General features: G+C 36.8%; 1 protein-coding gene across 1 annotated transcript in view; it reads right to left on the bottom strand.

Moving 5' to 3' along the window:
• Positions 1 to 3,437, bottom strand: part of LOC107478082 (protein ECERIFERUM 16) — a gene marked incomplete in the record, with an annotated part of 3,882 nt that extends 445 nt beyond the window's left edge. Inside the window, 5 exon segments of the mRNA XM_016098202.3 lie at positions 1 to 274; positions 478 to 582; positions 1,530 to 1,642; positions 2,032 to 2,611; positions 3,326 to 3,437. Coding sequence (XP_015953688.1) covers positions 1 to 274; positions 478 to 582; positions 1,530 to 1,642; positions 2,032 to 2,446 — 907 coding nt within the window.
• Between the last annotated feature and the right edge of the window lie 12,023 nt (positions 3,438 to 15,460).

Here is a 15,460-nt window from a genome sequence, read left to right as displayed (position 1 = left end):
AATTAGCTTCCACACTTGGAAAAGATGCTTTACTTTCATGAGAACTATCAACCTGTTGAAATTGAATATCGATGTGGTTCACAGAAAGTGGAAAGTCAGCGGAAAAAGTACATGCAGCATGGCTGCTGCCATAGGGAGTAGATGATGTAAACTGATCTATAGCTAAAACATCCGAATTTACTTCTTTGGACATAAGATTGCCTAGTTCACTGTCCCCTGTACTTTCCAGTTTATAATTTTCTTCATTGCTTCCTTCTGCCAACCCTTCCATGCTCTGTAAAATAAACCACGTTAATGCAGCATAGTGGAGTTTGCAGACTGCTATAATGTAAGATTTCAACATTAACTTGTCTCAACTTATTCAAATGTAGAACAAAGATACTTGGACCTATTAAAAGTAAAATCTCATGTAAATAACGAAAAGTTATTTGAAATTCCACAAAGAAATAGCCAGCAACAAATAGAGAGTGAACATACCAGTTCAGTGGGTAACAGGTCAGGCTCAATGAATAATCTCTTTGACAATTCAACTTTTGCAAGATTTTCAGCTAGAGCATGCAAGTTCAGCGAAATAAATGATGCCTACATGAAATCCCAATTCATGGTAAGTAAAGCAACACTATGATTGGTGGACCGCATACATGCCAAATATTCAACTATAGATTATGGAATGTTTCATGGACAAAACTTGATAAGAATAGCATAATTACAATTCCCCGATAATAATAATTTGCAGAATAAATATTATTTGACAAAGCACTAAAAAGTGTGACAAAACTTTCAAGTTGAACAAGCACAACCAATAAAACCCAAATAAATTGCTCTATATTGTGGCAGTGTAGAAGCTAAAAACACTAGGAGTTCTAATGATAATAAGTATCCTATAACAACTTTGGCCTGAATCATGATATAACAACAATATAGGAAGTAACTACAAAATTCACCATGGTAAGTTCAGATATGCTAATTCATCAACGACGTAATCACAAGTTCAAACAAACAATGATATTTAAAATTATGGATGCAAGTACCAAAAGAATAACATAAAATAAAGAAATATAACAAAACTTGTTCAACCACCTTTGGCATAAGCTTTAGTTCACTCAACTCTCTCAACCGCATGTGTTATTACGAAGTTCACCAAGATGGCCGAGTTAAAACTAAAACCAACCTACTTTGCTATTGAAGCCACAAATATCAAGAACATATCACAATACAAGATTTTATACATCAATTAAGTATATCTGTCACTATTTTTCTCAAAGCGGGAGGATGAGCACAAAAGCCAGCACTATAAAGTTCTTCCAATACTCTATTGTAAAAAATAAAAGATAAAAACACCAAGCATTCATCAAGTTTTAAGCATTTAGAAGGTAAGGTGTATGCAGCTGCCTTTTGTATATTCTCGAATAAAAAATATGATCATAACCATCTCCTCAACAGCAAGAAAAATATTATTCAATATGTGCAATATACTGATCTTATAATCTCATTAACATCAAAACTAGTAAAGTGACCAAATAAATTACCTCCTGATATGCACCTGGTTTTTCCTCTACCACAAAATTATAATCTCCAATCCATGAGACAAATCCCTCTCCCCTAACCGCAAGCATAGACCCTAATCCCACATTGAACTCACCTGAAAAATAAATAAATAATCATAAAAGAAATACAACATTTAGATTAATTCAACAACAAAACAATATCAATCTCACTCGAAGTCTCAATGTTGAAAACACTTTCGAGCAACAAATCCAAATTTTTGTACTAGGAAGTGTCCTCCAACAAAGACAAACACCCTCCAAGCTTGCATTAAAACATCAATGGATACAAAAATTCCAGAAGGTTTAACAGTTCAATAGCATTAAATAGGCTAGAAAAGCTTAAAATTAAATAAATAAAATTGAGCCTTGAAAAGTGCAGGGCACAAAGCAAAACGCTTAATTAATCCACAAAAAATTGTTAAAATCTCAGTCGAATCCTCAATGCCTCAAAAGCTTTATGTTTCGAATCAGAAAAAGATCGTACCAGGAAGAGTATCATCCAGAGAAGGCAAACCCTCCAAGCTTGCATCTGCTTGAGACCGAGCCTCATCAACAAGGTGCCTAAAATCCGCACCTTTACTTTTCGGTAAAACAGCACCATCGTTGGGTACTTTGGTCGCACCTTCAGCAATCACAGAATCGATTTCTTCATCTTCGTCGTAGTATCGATCCCAATTGTTCGGGAGTGTAGAAGAAGCACGAGAGCTAGAATTGCGATTCACAGTGGTTCCTTTCTGGTTCAGTTGCTTCTTTCTGGATCCAATGACGTCGTTCGAGACATCAGAAGATGAAGACGGAGATGATTGTGATGGTGTTGGGGTTTTGTGCTTATGGTGAGGCTTTTTGGTATGGTGCTGTGTGTGAGCTCGCTTTGATTTTGCTAACGACTTCACATCCATTGTTGAACTTGAAAAACGGTACTCAACTACTAATACGATTCGTCATTGGGTTTTATGTGAAAGATTTTCGATTATTGGGAATAAAGTGAGATTGATTTGGTAGATTAGGGTTTAGAGATGGCTTGAATATTGGAGCGCAAGTTCTAGTTCCGGACTCCAGATCCACTGTTACATTCCAAGTAAAGTTTTTAACTTTTAGAATTTCTAAAAATTAAGTACTAATCAAGCTCAATTGCTTGACAATCAAGATAAGCACTCCAAGAGAGGAATTCTTGTGATATAAGAAACAAAAAAATGAATTCAAAGACTTAGAATTGAGAACATAATTATTGAAAATCAATACACACGATCATATTATTTTGAACTAAAAACTGAATCACACTTCCAAATACAAGGTCCGCACTATATCTATGGAAGTTTATTGACCTGAAGCAGAATAACTAACTAATCAAGAGTCTAACTGCTCTTCTTTCACTCTTTCTTGAAACGAATCTTGTTCTATTACATTTGTATCCTCAATACTAATCAAGTATTCAACAAAAACTCATAATCCAAAAGCTTCTCAGCATCCAAAGCCAGAGAATCCAAAAACAGAAAACTAAGCAAAGAATACAAACTCAGCATCCAAACTAAATTCAGAATCCCATCAGCAACAATCCCAACTCAGACCACAAAATTATTTCAGGAAATCAGCAACTCAGAGTAACAAAATTATTAGAAAATTTAACAAAACAGCGTCAACCATCATCCATCAAATTTTAACAAAATAAGCAAAAATGAACAAAAACAGAAAAATCAGCAACTCAGAATCAGATTTCAGCGACTCAATCAGGAAAATTAACAAAATAAGAAAACATAAATTGAAGTAGCTTTGCTTACGGCGGCGAGGGAGGAAGAGAAGTGACGGCGAGGGAGGAAGGAAAGTGAGCTTGGACAGAGAAAGGGGGGATCGAAGACAGAGGCTTGACGCGAGAGAGAGAGAGAGAGGGGGAGCTCGGAGAGAGGGTGGCTGCTAGGGTTCCGTTTGTGAGAGAGAGAGAGTGAAAAGGGGGTTATGTATTTTTTTTTTTAAATTAAAAACCGAAAATCTTTAAAATTATCAGTCCGGTTCAATCAGTACATCGATTAACCGCGATTCGATCAATTTTTTATCGATTTTTCGTTAGATGATTTTTTATTTCAATCCAACGAGTTCAAAGATCAGTTCCTAATTAACCTAATTGAACCGACTGATTTGGTTTATTTTGGTTTAGTTTTTCGAACTATGATATATACACACTGGTGTTGGGATCCAAGTGTTGTTAGGACATGGGACGATAACAATGAGATAAATATTAGACATGTTTGTATAAAAAAATAATCAACTTACTCGTTCGTTTAAATAAATGTTTGGAGTTTGAATTCCGTCTTATGCATATAATAATTAATTGATTAGTGAAAGATTCTTAAATAGAATTTCGATCTATGACGGATTAATCATCAACCTATCGGATCAGAAAATTCCATAAGCCACCAAAAGAAAAGATTAAGTATATACAAGGATATTGAATTATGTTAAATACAACTAAATTTTCTAAGTTGACAAAAAGTAAATAAGTATGCATGTTATAGATTATTTATTACATTTGAGATTGAAAATATGTTCATCGGGTAATGTCTAGCATTAACAACTTAAATCAATTACATGTTAATTCATCATTTGAGATTTTAGAATATTTCTCTATAAACAATATTTATCGTTAAACAATATTTGTCGTCGTAGACATACTTGCATTATTTTGCGCTAAAACTCGTAGTCCCTTTTTGTTGTTAACCCTGCATAGAGTAACGTACAATTGTCAAATGTGTAAAAACTAGTTTTGGTAGGTACAAACCAACGGTGGTTAATGTCTGCCTTTGGGATATGTTTATCATCATGGTAAACGAAATTATGATGGAAACTAGAATCGAAAAGGTAAAGTCTGATTGTCAGGAATCATATTCATGCATGATATTAGCACTACTTGTCCTGTCTTGTCTCTTGTTAGCATCATAAACTCAATGATGTAATTATCCAATCTTTGCACCTGCAACCTTGTTCCGTCACATTAGTCTTAGACTGATCGATGTTTTGCAATAACATAATCGTTACACTTTCTTTCAGTGCGAGTTGGTGTGGTAGCAATCCAGGAAAACTAATTGCATTTAGAACGTTGGTGTTAACGGTTCTAACTCATATTCCATATTTTCTTCATCAATGCACAACGTACCTAAACTAAGATAAGTTTTCTCCTCATCACCTAGTTGTTGCATAATGTATGTGTTGACCGCATTTACAACTTCTAATGTTGGCGTTAGGATGAATCTGTCTTTGAAGAATGCTTTGTTGTCAATGTTACTCATGTTAGGCACTACATCAAACTAAATAAATAATTATACTTGTTTTGTGACCCTTATTTAAATAGTTATTATTAAATTATTAAATAAAATAATAACACTTATTTATATCATTTTTTTACTGTCACTAAAAACTTAAGTGTCCAAGTAATAGGTAACATAGCAGTCTATCCATTTTCACTCTCTTTTTTATTTTCTATTTTTTAGAACCATTTCTATTTTTCAAAACCTCAACTGATTTGATTGCTTTCCATTAATCGATTGCTCCTGTAGCAATTACCGTTGAGATGAGAAGAGAAGAGATGAGAAGGTAACAATGGCGTTCGCGTTCTTCGCCGTTCGCCTTCCTTTGCCATTCATCTTCTTTTGTCGTTCGTGTTCTTCACCGAATTCACCTTCATTCAGCGTTCACCTTCCTTCGTCGTTCGTGTTTGCGTTCCCATTCACATTTGTATAGAAGCCAAATTGCTCTGCTTTAAACTCTGCGACGAAACTGCTCTCCTTCATCACCACCGTAAATTTCAAACTATATATACTAGTGTCTTGGAATCAAAGGATCTGTGTATGATTAATTTCGGTTTGGGTTAAAATTTGAGCGATTAATGGTGGGCAACGGGAATACCCTTATCAATCGGAAGTCGTTGTTAATGACAAAGAGCATGTTTTTGTTTATTATTTTTTGGAATTATTAATTAAGGTTTTCAATGGGAACAAGACTAGAAACATATACATAATCAATCTATTATTGTACTTAAGTATCTCTAAATAGTTAAATATGAAGAGTACTATTCGGAAAAAAAGACTAAAAAGTTCACAAAAGCATTGAAAAAGTTAGGAACCATCTTTCAACTAAGTGATTTATACATCACCAGTTTATGCATATGAACTTTTTAGTTGCCTCTGCAATGTGATTTCTTTATCAGCTCAATTCCAGTGATCCTACATAACTCCATCAAAATCAAATATAGTAGAAAGTCCTCGTTAAGAGTTGTTAATGGAACATATATCTATTTTACCTGCATGATTTGGACATTCTAAAGTTGAAGAATGTTTACTTCACTCTCCACAACTTTGTTGACAATTATACAAACACAAAAATATCAATTTCTTTTTTAAAATAATGATATAAATACTTATATGGCGGCTAATAAATCCATATTTGATAATAATTTTCGACTTGAAATTAGTAGAATTTATCAATGCATATGAAATTTTTAATTTTCTGTTTTACATGAGTAGGTACCCAAATTTCCCAATATTCGAAATTAGAAACATGATACATTCCCTTATTAACCCATGTTCCCACAGTTTTTCCACACTTAGTTGATTCACAATCTCTATCTTAAGCTAATCAAAGATTCAATTGGAATATTTAATTTGTTTTTCCGCTTAAGGCTAGTGATGTGGTAAAATATAGAATAAATGGAATTAGAAGGCTCAAAGTGGCTAACAAGGGTGACATAAAAGGGTAGGCTTATTTGAGATAAGTGAGCAAAAACAAGCAATGGCCTTAATCATATGCAAGCATGTAAATACACTAAATAATGGACATATAGAATGGAACAAAGCAAAGAGTGCAATTATAGAGAAGGAAACATACAAGAATAAAAAATTATGGTTAAATAATGTAACCATGTAAATAAGCTCAAATCTCACAGGTTGTGTGTTTTTTGGCTCAAAAATTATGTTCCAAATACGACTTCCAAACAAGTTTAACACAAATTTTTCAATTTAAATTAGTAAAATACTATAAAATTTTCTTGAAAAAGAAAATATTACTTCAACCAAGTAGTAACTAAATATGCAATCAAACATGCAAATGCAACAATGAATAAATTAACATTGGTGTTAAAAAAGAAGTAACTAACCCACGGAGATCGGTATCGACCTCTCCACACTTAAAGATTGCACCATCCTCGGTGCATGTTAAGATGTACAAGTGGATGGTAGCTTCAACTGATGCTTTTCTCCCAGGATTGTGTAGATGGACTTGTTTGTCTCCCCTTGTAAACGTCTTCCGGTTCCCTTCCGGGTGGCCATCCTGAAAGAAAAAGGGAACAAAAGTAACCCAGAAATAAAGATAAGAAAACAAATAAAATATGGGTGTTAATGCTAAATAATAAGGGTCTCAAGTACATGGTAGCTACAACATGCAAGTGAGAAAATAGTAAGAGCAAATGACATATCAATAGTGCAAAAAGTGCAACAAAGGGGAAGAGAGTGTGGGTAATGCAAGATAGTGTAAGTGCGTATCAATGTAAAAGGAATATCAGTATTATAAAAATAGCATTGATTTATGAATAATAATACCCAATCAGAATGAAACAAGTCATGAAGCACCAAATTAATTCAAGAAAAGATGCAATAGTTGAAGAAGAGAATTTTTAACACCAATGAAAAAAGAAAAAAAAGAAAGTAAGAAAGGAGGAAGAAAGAAATAAGAAGGGAAAGAAAAGATTTAGATTTGGGGAAGAAAAGATAAGATATCTTGGCTAATATGGATAAGTTGTGCAGCGCAGGCGACGTAAACGCGTGAGTGACGCGCTCGCGTGGTGTGCGGTAAGTTCAGATGACACGGACGCGTGACCTGATATGTGCTTTTGGCGCAAGTGCAGCCTCGAGCACGCACAACTCTCTGTTTTATATGCATATTGCCAATATTTAGGGTGACACGATCGCGTAGATGGTCTATTCTGAAAAATGACGCGGACGCGTGCCCCACGCGTCCGCGTGGTAGGGCTGGTGCTTCTAGTACGAGTCCAACCCAATTCCACCTCAACTTTTGGCCATACACCCTTTTTACGTCGATTTTACAGGGCCACGCGGTCGCGTGGGCGACGCGGACGCGTGGGGAGGTTATTTCGCTAATGACGCGATCGCGTCATCCACGCGGTCGCGTGGATTAATTTGTGCCAAAGGCACGCCTCCAGCCACACTTTCGCGTGAATCTCTATTCACTTTTCTTTTCTTCCCAACGCACATATGACGCGGACGCGTCGACGACGCTGTCGCGTCGCGTGCGTGATTTTTTTTATAATGCAGTGTGCAGAATACAATGCTTAATATGAATGCTATGCATGATTCCGGGTTTAATCAAAACTCAAAAATAGACTAAAATTGAGAGGAAACGATCATACCATGGTGAGTTGTCTCCCACCCAGCACTTTTAGTTATAGTCCTTAAGTTGGACATTTGGCGAGCTCCTTGTCATGGTGGCTTGTGCTTGAACTGATCCAGGAATCCCCACCAATGTTTGTACTTCCAATAGCCTCCGAGATCCCAAACTAGGCGCAAAAAGCCTTCAAGCAAGTTAAAGCAAGTGACAAGGCCCCAAGAGTGTTGATTGTTGGAATGAATTTCGGGGTCCCAAACCTTGCTTTTGCACCCGTCTTTGTGTAGATAATCATGATTCCATCCGGGTGGCACGCAATTGAAAATCTCACTACAGCTTCCAAACAATTTCCAAGACCCATTCAACTGAGCTCTACACCAACCTTTACGTTTAAACTTTGAGCGCACAATCATGTTGAACCTTGCTTGACAACTCCAACCACTAACCACCTTTCTCTTACTCTTAATGCCACAAAGAGCTCTAAGTTGACCATCCATCTCCAGTAGCCCATATTCAAGTGGAATTAGAAAGCTAAGGGATATGAATTTTACCCACTCGAATGTTGTGAAGGATGATGGCCTTGGGAGAGGTGTTTCTAATGAACTTGCAAGCTCCACTCCCTTGTGCTCTTCTTCGACATCTTCCACCTTTTTGCAAACTTCTTCAATTTTAACCTCTTCCTCTTGGTAGCTTTCTTCTGATTTAATTTCTTCTTCATTGTTCACCAAGGGCATGGAAGGCTGTGCTTCTGTTTCTTTAGTCTCCATCTCTTGATCAACCTCTTCCAAGTCTTTAACCATGACATGCCTTGGAGGTTGTACACCCTCCTTAACATTAATTTCAAGCATCTTGGAAGGAGGCTTTATGAATAAACTTTCCAATGGAGGTTCAGCATCTCCTAAGTCTTCAACCACTTCTTCTTCTTCAATAATTCTAGCTTCCTCCACTTGTTCCAGTACAAATTCATGCTCCTTACTGTCCACCAGAGTTTCTAATGTCTCCTTCATGCTACGTCTTCATTAGATTGTCCACATGAAGCCATGGGGGTTCCTTGAGTGTCCGAACATCGGGAAGCTAATTGATTTATCGCTTGATTCAATTGATGAAGGGTTGCGTGAAATTGATCCACTGTTTCCTTGAGACGATCCGTTGATTCTTGTTGTGCTCGGATATCATAAGTAGGATCATAGTGCTCTTGGATTGATGGATATGGAGATGGTGTATATTGAGGTGGTGGTTCTTGGGAGTAATTGGGGTGGAATTGGGGTGATTCTATATATGGTTTATACGGTTCATAGGGTGGTTGGTATGGTGGATATGTGTTAGGCTCATATAGCGGTAAATGGTGGAAAGGGGCTTGTGAGTATGGTGGTCCAAAGTCATGTTGAGGAGAGGGTTCATAAGCATATGGTGGTAGTTGTTGATAATCTAAAGAGCCCTCACCATAGCCATTGCCTTGATATGCATCACAAAATGGTTGTTGATAGTCCATTAGAGGTGGTTGTTGCCATGAGGGTTGATCAAATCCTTGCGGCTCCTCCCATCTTTGATTGTTCCATCCATGGTGCATGTTGTCATTATAATCTCATATTCCTGCAACATAATTGTAACCAGACTCAAAGCCAAAGGGGTGAGAGTTCATAGTAGTGAGAGAAAAATAAAAACAAAAATTAACAAAAAGAAAATATTTTGAAAAAAAGATATGATTTTTGAAAAAAGATAAGATAAGATTTTGAAAAAGATATGATTTTTGAAAAAAAGATTTGAATTTTGAAATTTAAAACTAAGATAAGATAAGATAAAAAAAATTTAAAATCTAATTTTTTTTTTGAAAAATTATTTACAATAACCAATAATAAGGCACACGTTTGCAATTTTCCGGCAACGACGCCATTTTGAAGAACTGAAGATTGATGGTTTAGAAGTTATAATAAATTCTCGTTGCAAGTATAGTTTCTAAACCAAGCAATCAACCTTTCTTACAAAAGTTTGGTTGTCACAAGTAACAAACCCCTTTGGAATTGATAACCGAAGTATTTAAACCTCGGATCGTCTTCTCAGGGAACTGCAGGGAGGTATGTTCTTACTATTGGTTATGAGTCTTGTAAATTGGGGGTTTTGAAAGTAAGGAAGAAGTATGTTAAATGACAAGTAAAATAAATAAATAAATGTAAAATAAACTCTTGGCAAGATATGAAAAATTGGAAGTCCTATCCTAGTTATACTTATCGATGGTGATGAGAATTGAGTTTTAATCCCACTTAGTTAACCTTTACTAAAGCAAAGGAAAGTCAAGTGGACTAATTAGTTTGATCCTCAGGTCCTAGTCATTTCCTAAGAAAGGACTAGAGTTATTAGAATTCAATTCAATTAGCAAAAATAGCAATTATCAATCACGATGAGTTTGATAACTCAAGAGTCACCAATTAATCAACCAAAGCCAATAGTAAATAATCTAAATAAAAAATAGGAAAAAGCAATCATTAGTCTAAAATACCTCAATTTATATCAATTAAAGAAAATCATAACATGAATGGTCATTAAACAAATAAAAGAGAAAATAACTAAAAAGAACATTGAACCTGAGATGAAGAAGAAATATTCCTAATTTCTAAAAATCCTAATCCTAATCATAATCCTAAGAGAGAGGAGAGAACATCTCTCTCTAAAAACTACATCTAAATTATGAAAAGTGAATTATGAGTTGTCTCCCTTCATTTCTCCACTTTGCAGCCTTTAATATGTGTTTTCTGGGCTTGAAACTGGGCCGGAAATAGCCCAGGATTCGCTGGAAACGAATTCTGCCACGTTGATTTTCGCAAATACGACGTGTCCGCGTGGAGCACGCGTTCACGTTGCCTAACTGTACGGCCACTATATATCGAATTATATATCAAATCGAAGCCCCGGACGTTAGCTTTCCAACGCAAGAGAAACCGCATCATTTGGACCTCTGTAGCTCAAGTTATGACCATTTGAGTGCGAAGAGGTCAGGCTGGACAGCTTTGCAGTTCCTTCAACTTCTTGTATTCCTTCCACTTTTGCATGCTTCATTTCCATCCTCTAAGTCATTCCTGCCCTATAATCTCTGAAAACACTTAACACACATATCACGGTATCGAATGGTAATAAGAGAAGATTAAACATAGCAAAATTAAGACCAAAGAAGCATGTTTTCAATCATAGAATAAAATCAGGAAGGAGAATGTAAACCCATGCATTTAGTATGGATAAGTGTATGAAGGATTAATAAAATCCACTCAATTAAGCACAAGATAAACCATAAAATATTGATTTATCAGTGACACTTGAGTTATCAAACTCAGCTGTTGATTGAAAATTGGAATTTGCTTATTGATTTGGATCCCTCTAAAGCTAGTCTTTCCATAGGAGTTGACTAGGACTTGAGGAATCAAATTGATTAGTGCACTTGACTTTCCTTTATTTAGTAAGGGTTAACTAAGTAGAAGCAATAAACAATTCTCATCACACCTGATAAGGATAACTAGGATGAGATTTCCAGTTCTTATACCTTACAATGGTTTTCATAATAATTAATTTACTTTATTGTTAATTTATTTCCTTGTTCAAACCTTTCAAAAAATCCAAAAGATACTTTTCCATAACCAATAATAAATCATACCTCCCTGCAATTCCTTGAGAGATGACCCGAGGTTTAAATACTTCGACTATTACTTTTTAGGGGTTTTGTTACTTGTGACAACCAAACTTTTGTATGAAAGGATTCTTTGCTTGTTTAGAAACTATACTTACAACGTGATTATTTTTATGAAATTCTTTACTAGCAAAAGTCCTCTCGCCAAAATGGCGCCGTTGCCGGGGAATTGCAAACGTGTACCTTATTATTGGTTATTGTAAATATTTACTTTTGCTTGTTTATTTGTTTTTATTTTTTATTTTTAAGCTACTATGAATTCTCACCCCTCTGTCTTTAAGTTTGATTCTAGTGTGTGTTGTAAGGAATGGAAGCTATAATGAGAACAGGCATCAAGGTTGGAAGAATTAAAGATGGGAGGAGCCACAAGGATTTGATCAACCCTCTTGGCAACAACCCCCTCCAATGCGCTATCACCAACAACCATTCTGTGATGCATACCAGGACAATAGTTATGGTGGACCCTTTCATGACAACCCACCTCCACCAAATTACTATGGTCAAGAGCCATTCCGAGGTGCATACCAAGATGATAGATATGGTGGACCCCTTGTAGTTACCAACAAGCCCCACCCTATGCTTATGAACCACCTCCACAACATACCTTTGAACCACCAAACTCACAAGCCCCTTACCACCAAATACCCCATATGACCGTGACCCACATCCACCACACCAACCACCACATGAACCACACCTAGAACTACCACCTAAATATTCACCATCTCCATATCCTTATCAAGAAGAACCACCTTCGTATTATGAGCCCTTTCTCCCAACAAATGAACCCTCCTATCCACCCCAACCTCCATTGGATAACAACACACTCATCTCTAATATCATTGGTCTCACCTCTACACTCCAAAATCTTATATCCCGCATGAACCAACCCTCTACCTCCAATATTCAACCCTCAAACTCTAGTGCGCTTCCTTTTCAACCACATAATGATCTTCCCACCCTATCACCACCTTCCATGGAAGAGAACCCACATCCATCATTCCAAGAGCAAGATGATCCCAGTTATGCTATTGACATGGAACAAGAGAGAAGGGATCATCTTCGCAAATTCATACTTCATAAGAAGCTAGAGGAGGCCCTACAGGTGAAGGTAGTGGAGACCCTTGAAGTCGAAGGAGTGGTTGAAGAATTAGTAAAGAAAGACATCAAGGAGGAGTCTGATTTTGTCTTAGAGCAAGAGGAGGCCCAAAATGTAGAGGTAGGAGAAACCCTTGCAGATGAAGGAGTAGTTGAAGGGAGTTGTCATGGAAAGAAAATCATCAAGGAAGAGTACAATTTTATACTAAAACAACTGGACAAAGCAGCAATTATTGAAGAGGAAGAAGAGGTTGTAGACTTAGGAGATGCTGAACCTCCATGGAAAAGTCCAATCATAAAGCCTCCTTCCAAGATGTTTGATGTTGATGTTGAGGAAGGTGTACAACCTCCGAGGCATATCATGGTTGAAGACTTTGCAGAGGTTGATCAAGAGATGGAGATTAAAGAAGAAGAGGCACAACCTCTCATGCCCTTGGTAAGCAATGAAGAAGAGATTGAATTGGAAGAAACCTACCAAGAGGAAGAGGTTGAAATTGAAGAAACCTGCAAAGAGGTGGAAGTTGTCAAGGGAAGGGAGCTTGAAATCACCTTGCCAAATCTGTTGGAGACCTCTCCCCCAAAGCCATTACCATCCAATACAACATTCAAGTGGGTAAAATTCATACCCTTAACTTTTATTTTTCCAATTGAATATGGGATACTTGAAACAGATGGTCAGCTTAAAGCTCTTTGTGACTTTAAGAGTAAGAGGGAGATGGTTAGTGGTTGGCAACACAATCATAGGTTCATTACGGCTGGGAGCTCAAGGTCTAAATGCAAGGGTTAGTGTAGAGCTCAGATGACTGGGTCTAGGAAGCTGTTTGGATGCCTTAGTGAGAATTCAGATTACTTACCACCCGGATGGAATCATGATGATCAACTTGAAGACAGGTGTAGAATCAAGATTTGGGATCCAAGAATATATGAGGATCAATTTTGGGAGCTCAAATCTTGTGAAGAACTCCATCAAAGCTTGAGGAATTTACTTGGAATAGATAGAGCTTTATAGAAGTCCAAGCATTGGTAGAAATTTCAAGATGAGTTCAAGCACAAGCCACCATGACAAGGAGCTCACCAAATGTCCAACTTAAGGACTTTAACTAAAAGTGCTATGTGGGAGACAACTCACCATGGTATAATCGTTCCTTTTATTCCTAGTTTATTTTATTTTAATTTTATTAGTGTCATTCATAGTGTTTGCAATAGCATCTGCATACTGCATTCTGCATTTTGCATAATCAAAAAAATAAGGGCAAACACGCGTGGGCGTCGATTGCAGTTTCGCTCCCCCATCCAACGAACAGAAAGTTGTGATGGAATCGTGAGGCTGGTATGCTCTGCGCACAATTCGACCCACGCGATCGCGTCTATAACGCGTGCGCATCAATTGCCACAAGGGAAAGCCACACGTACGCGTCAAGCACGTGCACGCGTGGATATGGAAATCGGCATAAATAACATATGGGATAGAAATTTATGCTGCCCCCATGCTGGAACTGTGCTAGAGGCACAAGGTTATCCACGCGTACGCGTCCCTGACGCGTGCGCGTCCTTTTTTGCTTCCAAGACCACCCACGCGTACGCATCGCATGGCGAATACAGTTCTCACGCGCACGCGTGATGCACGCGTGTGCGTCGCGTACCAATTTCTCATTCCCTTCTCCTTTCTTCCTTCATTTTTCTTATTGCATTTAACAATTTTTCTCTTTCATGCTTAGTTATTGATGGTTTCTTTTCCATTCTTTTCTTTTTCTTCATGCATTAATTTTTATATTGGTGTTGGAGCTTTATTTAGGTCTTATATTATTATACTTGAGCTTGTGGATATCATCAAGAGTGATTTGACAATTAATATTAATTTTTGAATTTTTACATGCATACCGAGTGTTTGTGAAAAGCCCGTATAGCATTGTGCATTCTTCATTATTCTATCCTTCTACTCTAATGCCTGTTTTTCACAAAACTCTTTCAATATTTTATTAATTAAATATAATTGTCAATACAAACATTATTGTTAGTTTGTTACGACTGATAATACATTTTGGCTTTTAATGTTTGATCTATGCTACTCATGCCTTTGCCACCATGCCAATAAACATCTTGCATTTAATTGCCTCAATTTATCATGCTATATTTCCATTGATGTCCAAATTTCATGGAGTCGCGACCATGTGTTAACGACATTCTTCTTTACTTTGGCATGATTATCACTCGTACTGCCATCTTCCTTGCTCTATTCCTTTGACTTCATGTCCCTTTCTCTTCTCCCTTTTTAGGATGGCCACCAAGAAGGGTAAAGAGCAAGCCTTTACAAAGAGCACCAGCTGAGAAACCACAACCCACGCCCACCTGCACAACTTTGCATGCACCGAGGACGGTGCAATATTTAAGTGTGGGGAGGTCGATACCGACTGCCGTGGGTTAGTTATTTTCCTCTCAACACCAATATTCAATTTTCTATGTTAATTTAGTTGTTGCATTTGCATGTTTGATTGCATGTTTGTTTGATTTTGTGCATTTAGTTACTACTTGGTTAAAGTCATCAGTTTCTTTTCAAAAACCCTTTTTATAGTATTTCACTAATTTAAATTGAAAATTTTTTGTTAAACTTGTTGGAAGTTGTAAATTGGAACATGGTTAAAAGCAAAGAACACACAACCTGTGAGACTTGAGCTTAATTACATGGTTATATTATTTAACCATAATATTTTATTCTTGTGTGTTTCTTTCTCTATGATTGCAATATTTGCTT

Source organism: Arachis duranensis, chromosome 3, assembly GCF_000817695.3.
Source record: "Arachis duranensis cultivar V14167 chromosome 3, aradu.V14167.gnm2.J7QH, whole genome shotgun sequence".
In the NCBI taxonomy this organism is placed as follows: domain Eukaryota; kingdom Viridiplantae; phylum Streptophyta; class Magnoliopsida; order Fabales; family Fabaceae; genus Arachis; species Arachis duranensis.
The sequence above is the reverse complement of the archived record's forward strand: the minus strand, read 5'-3'. Positions and strand labels throughout refer to the sequence as shown.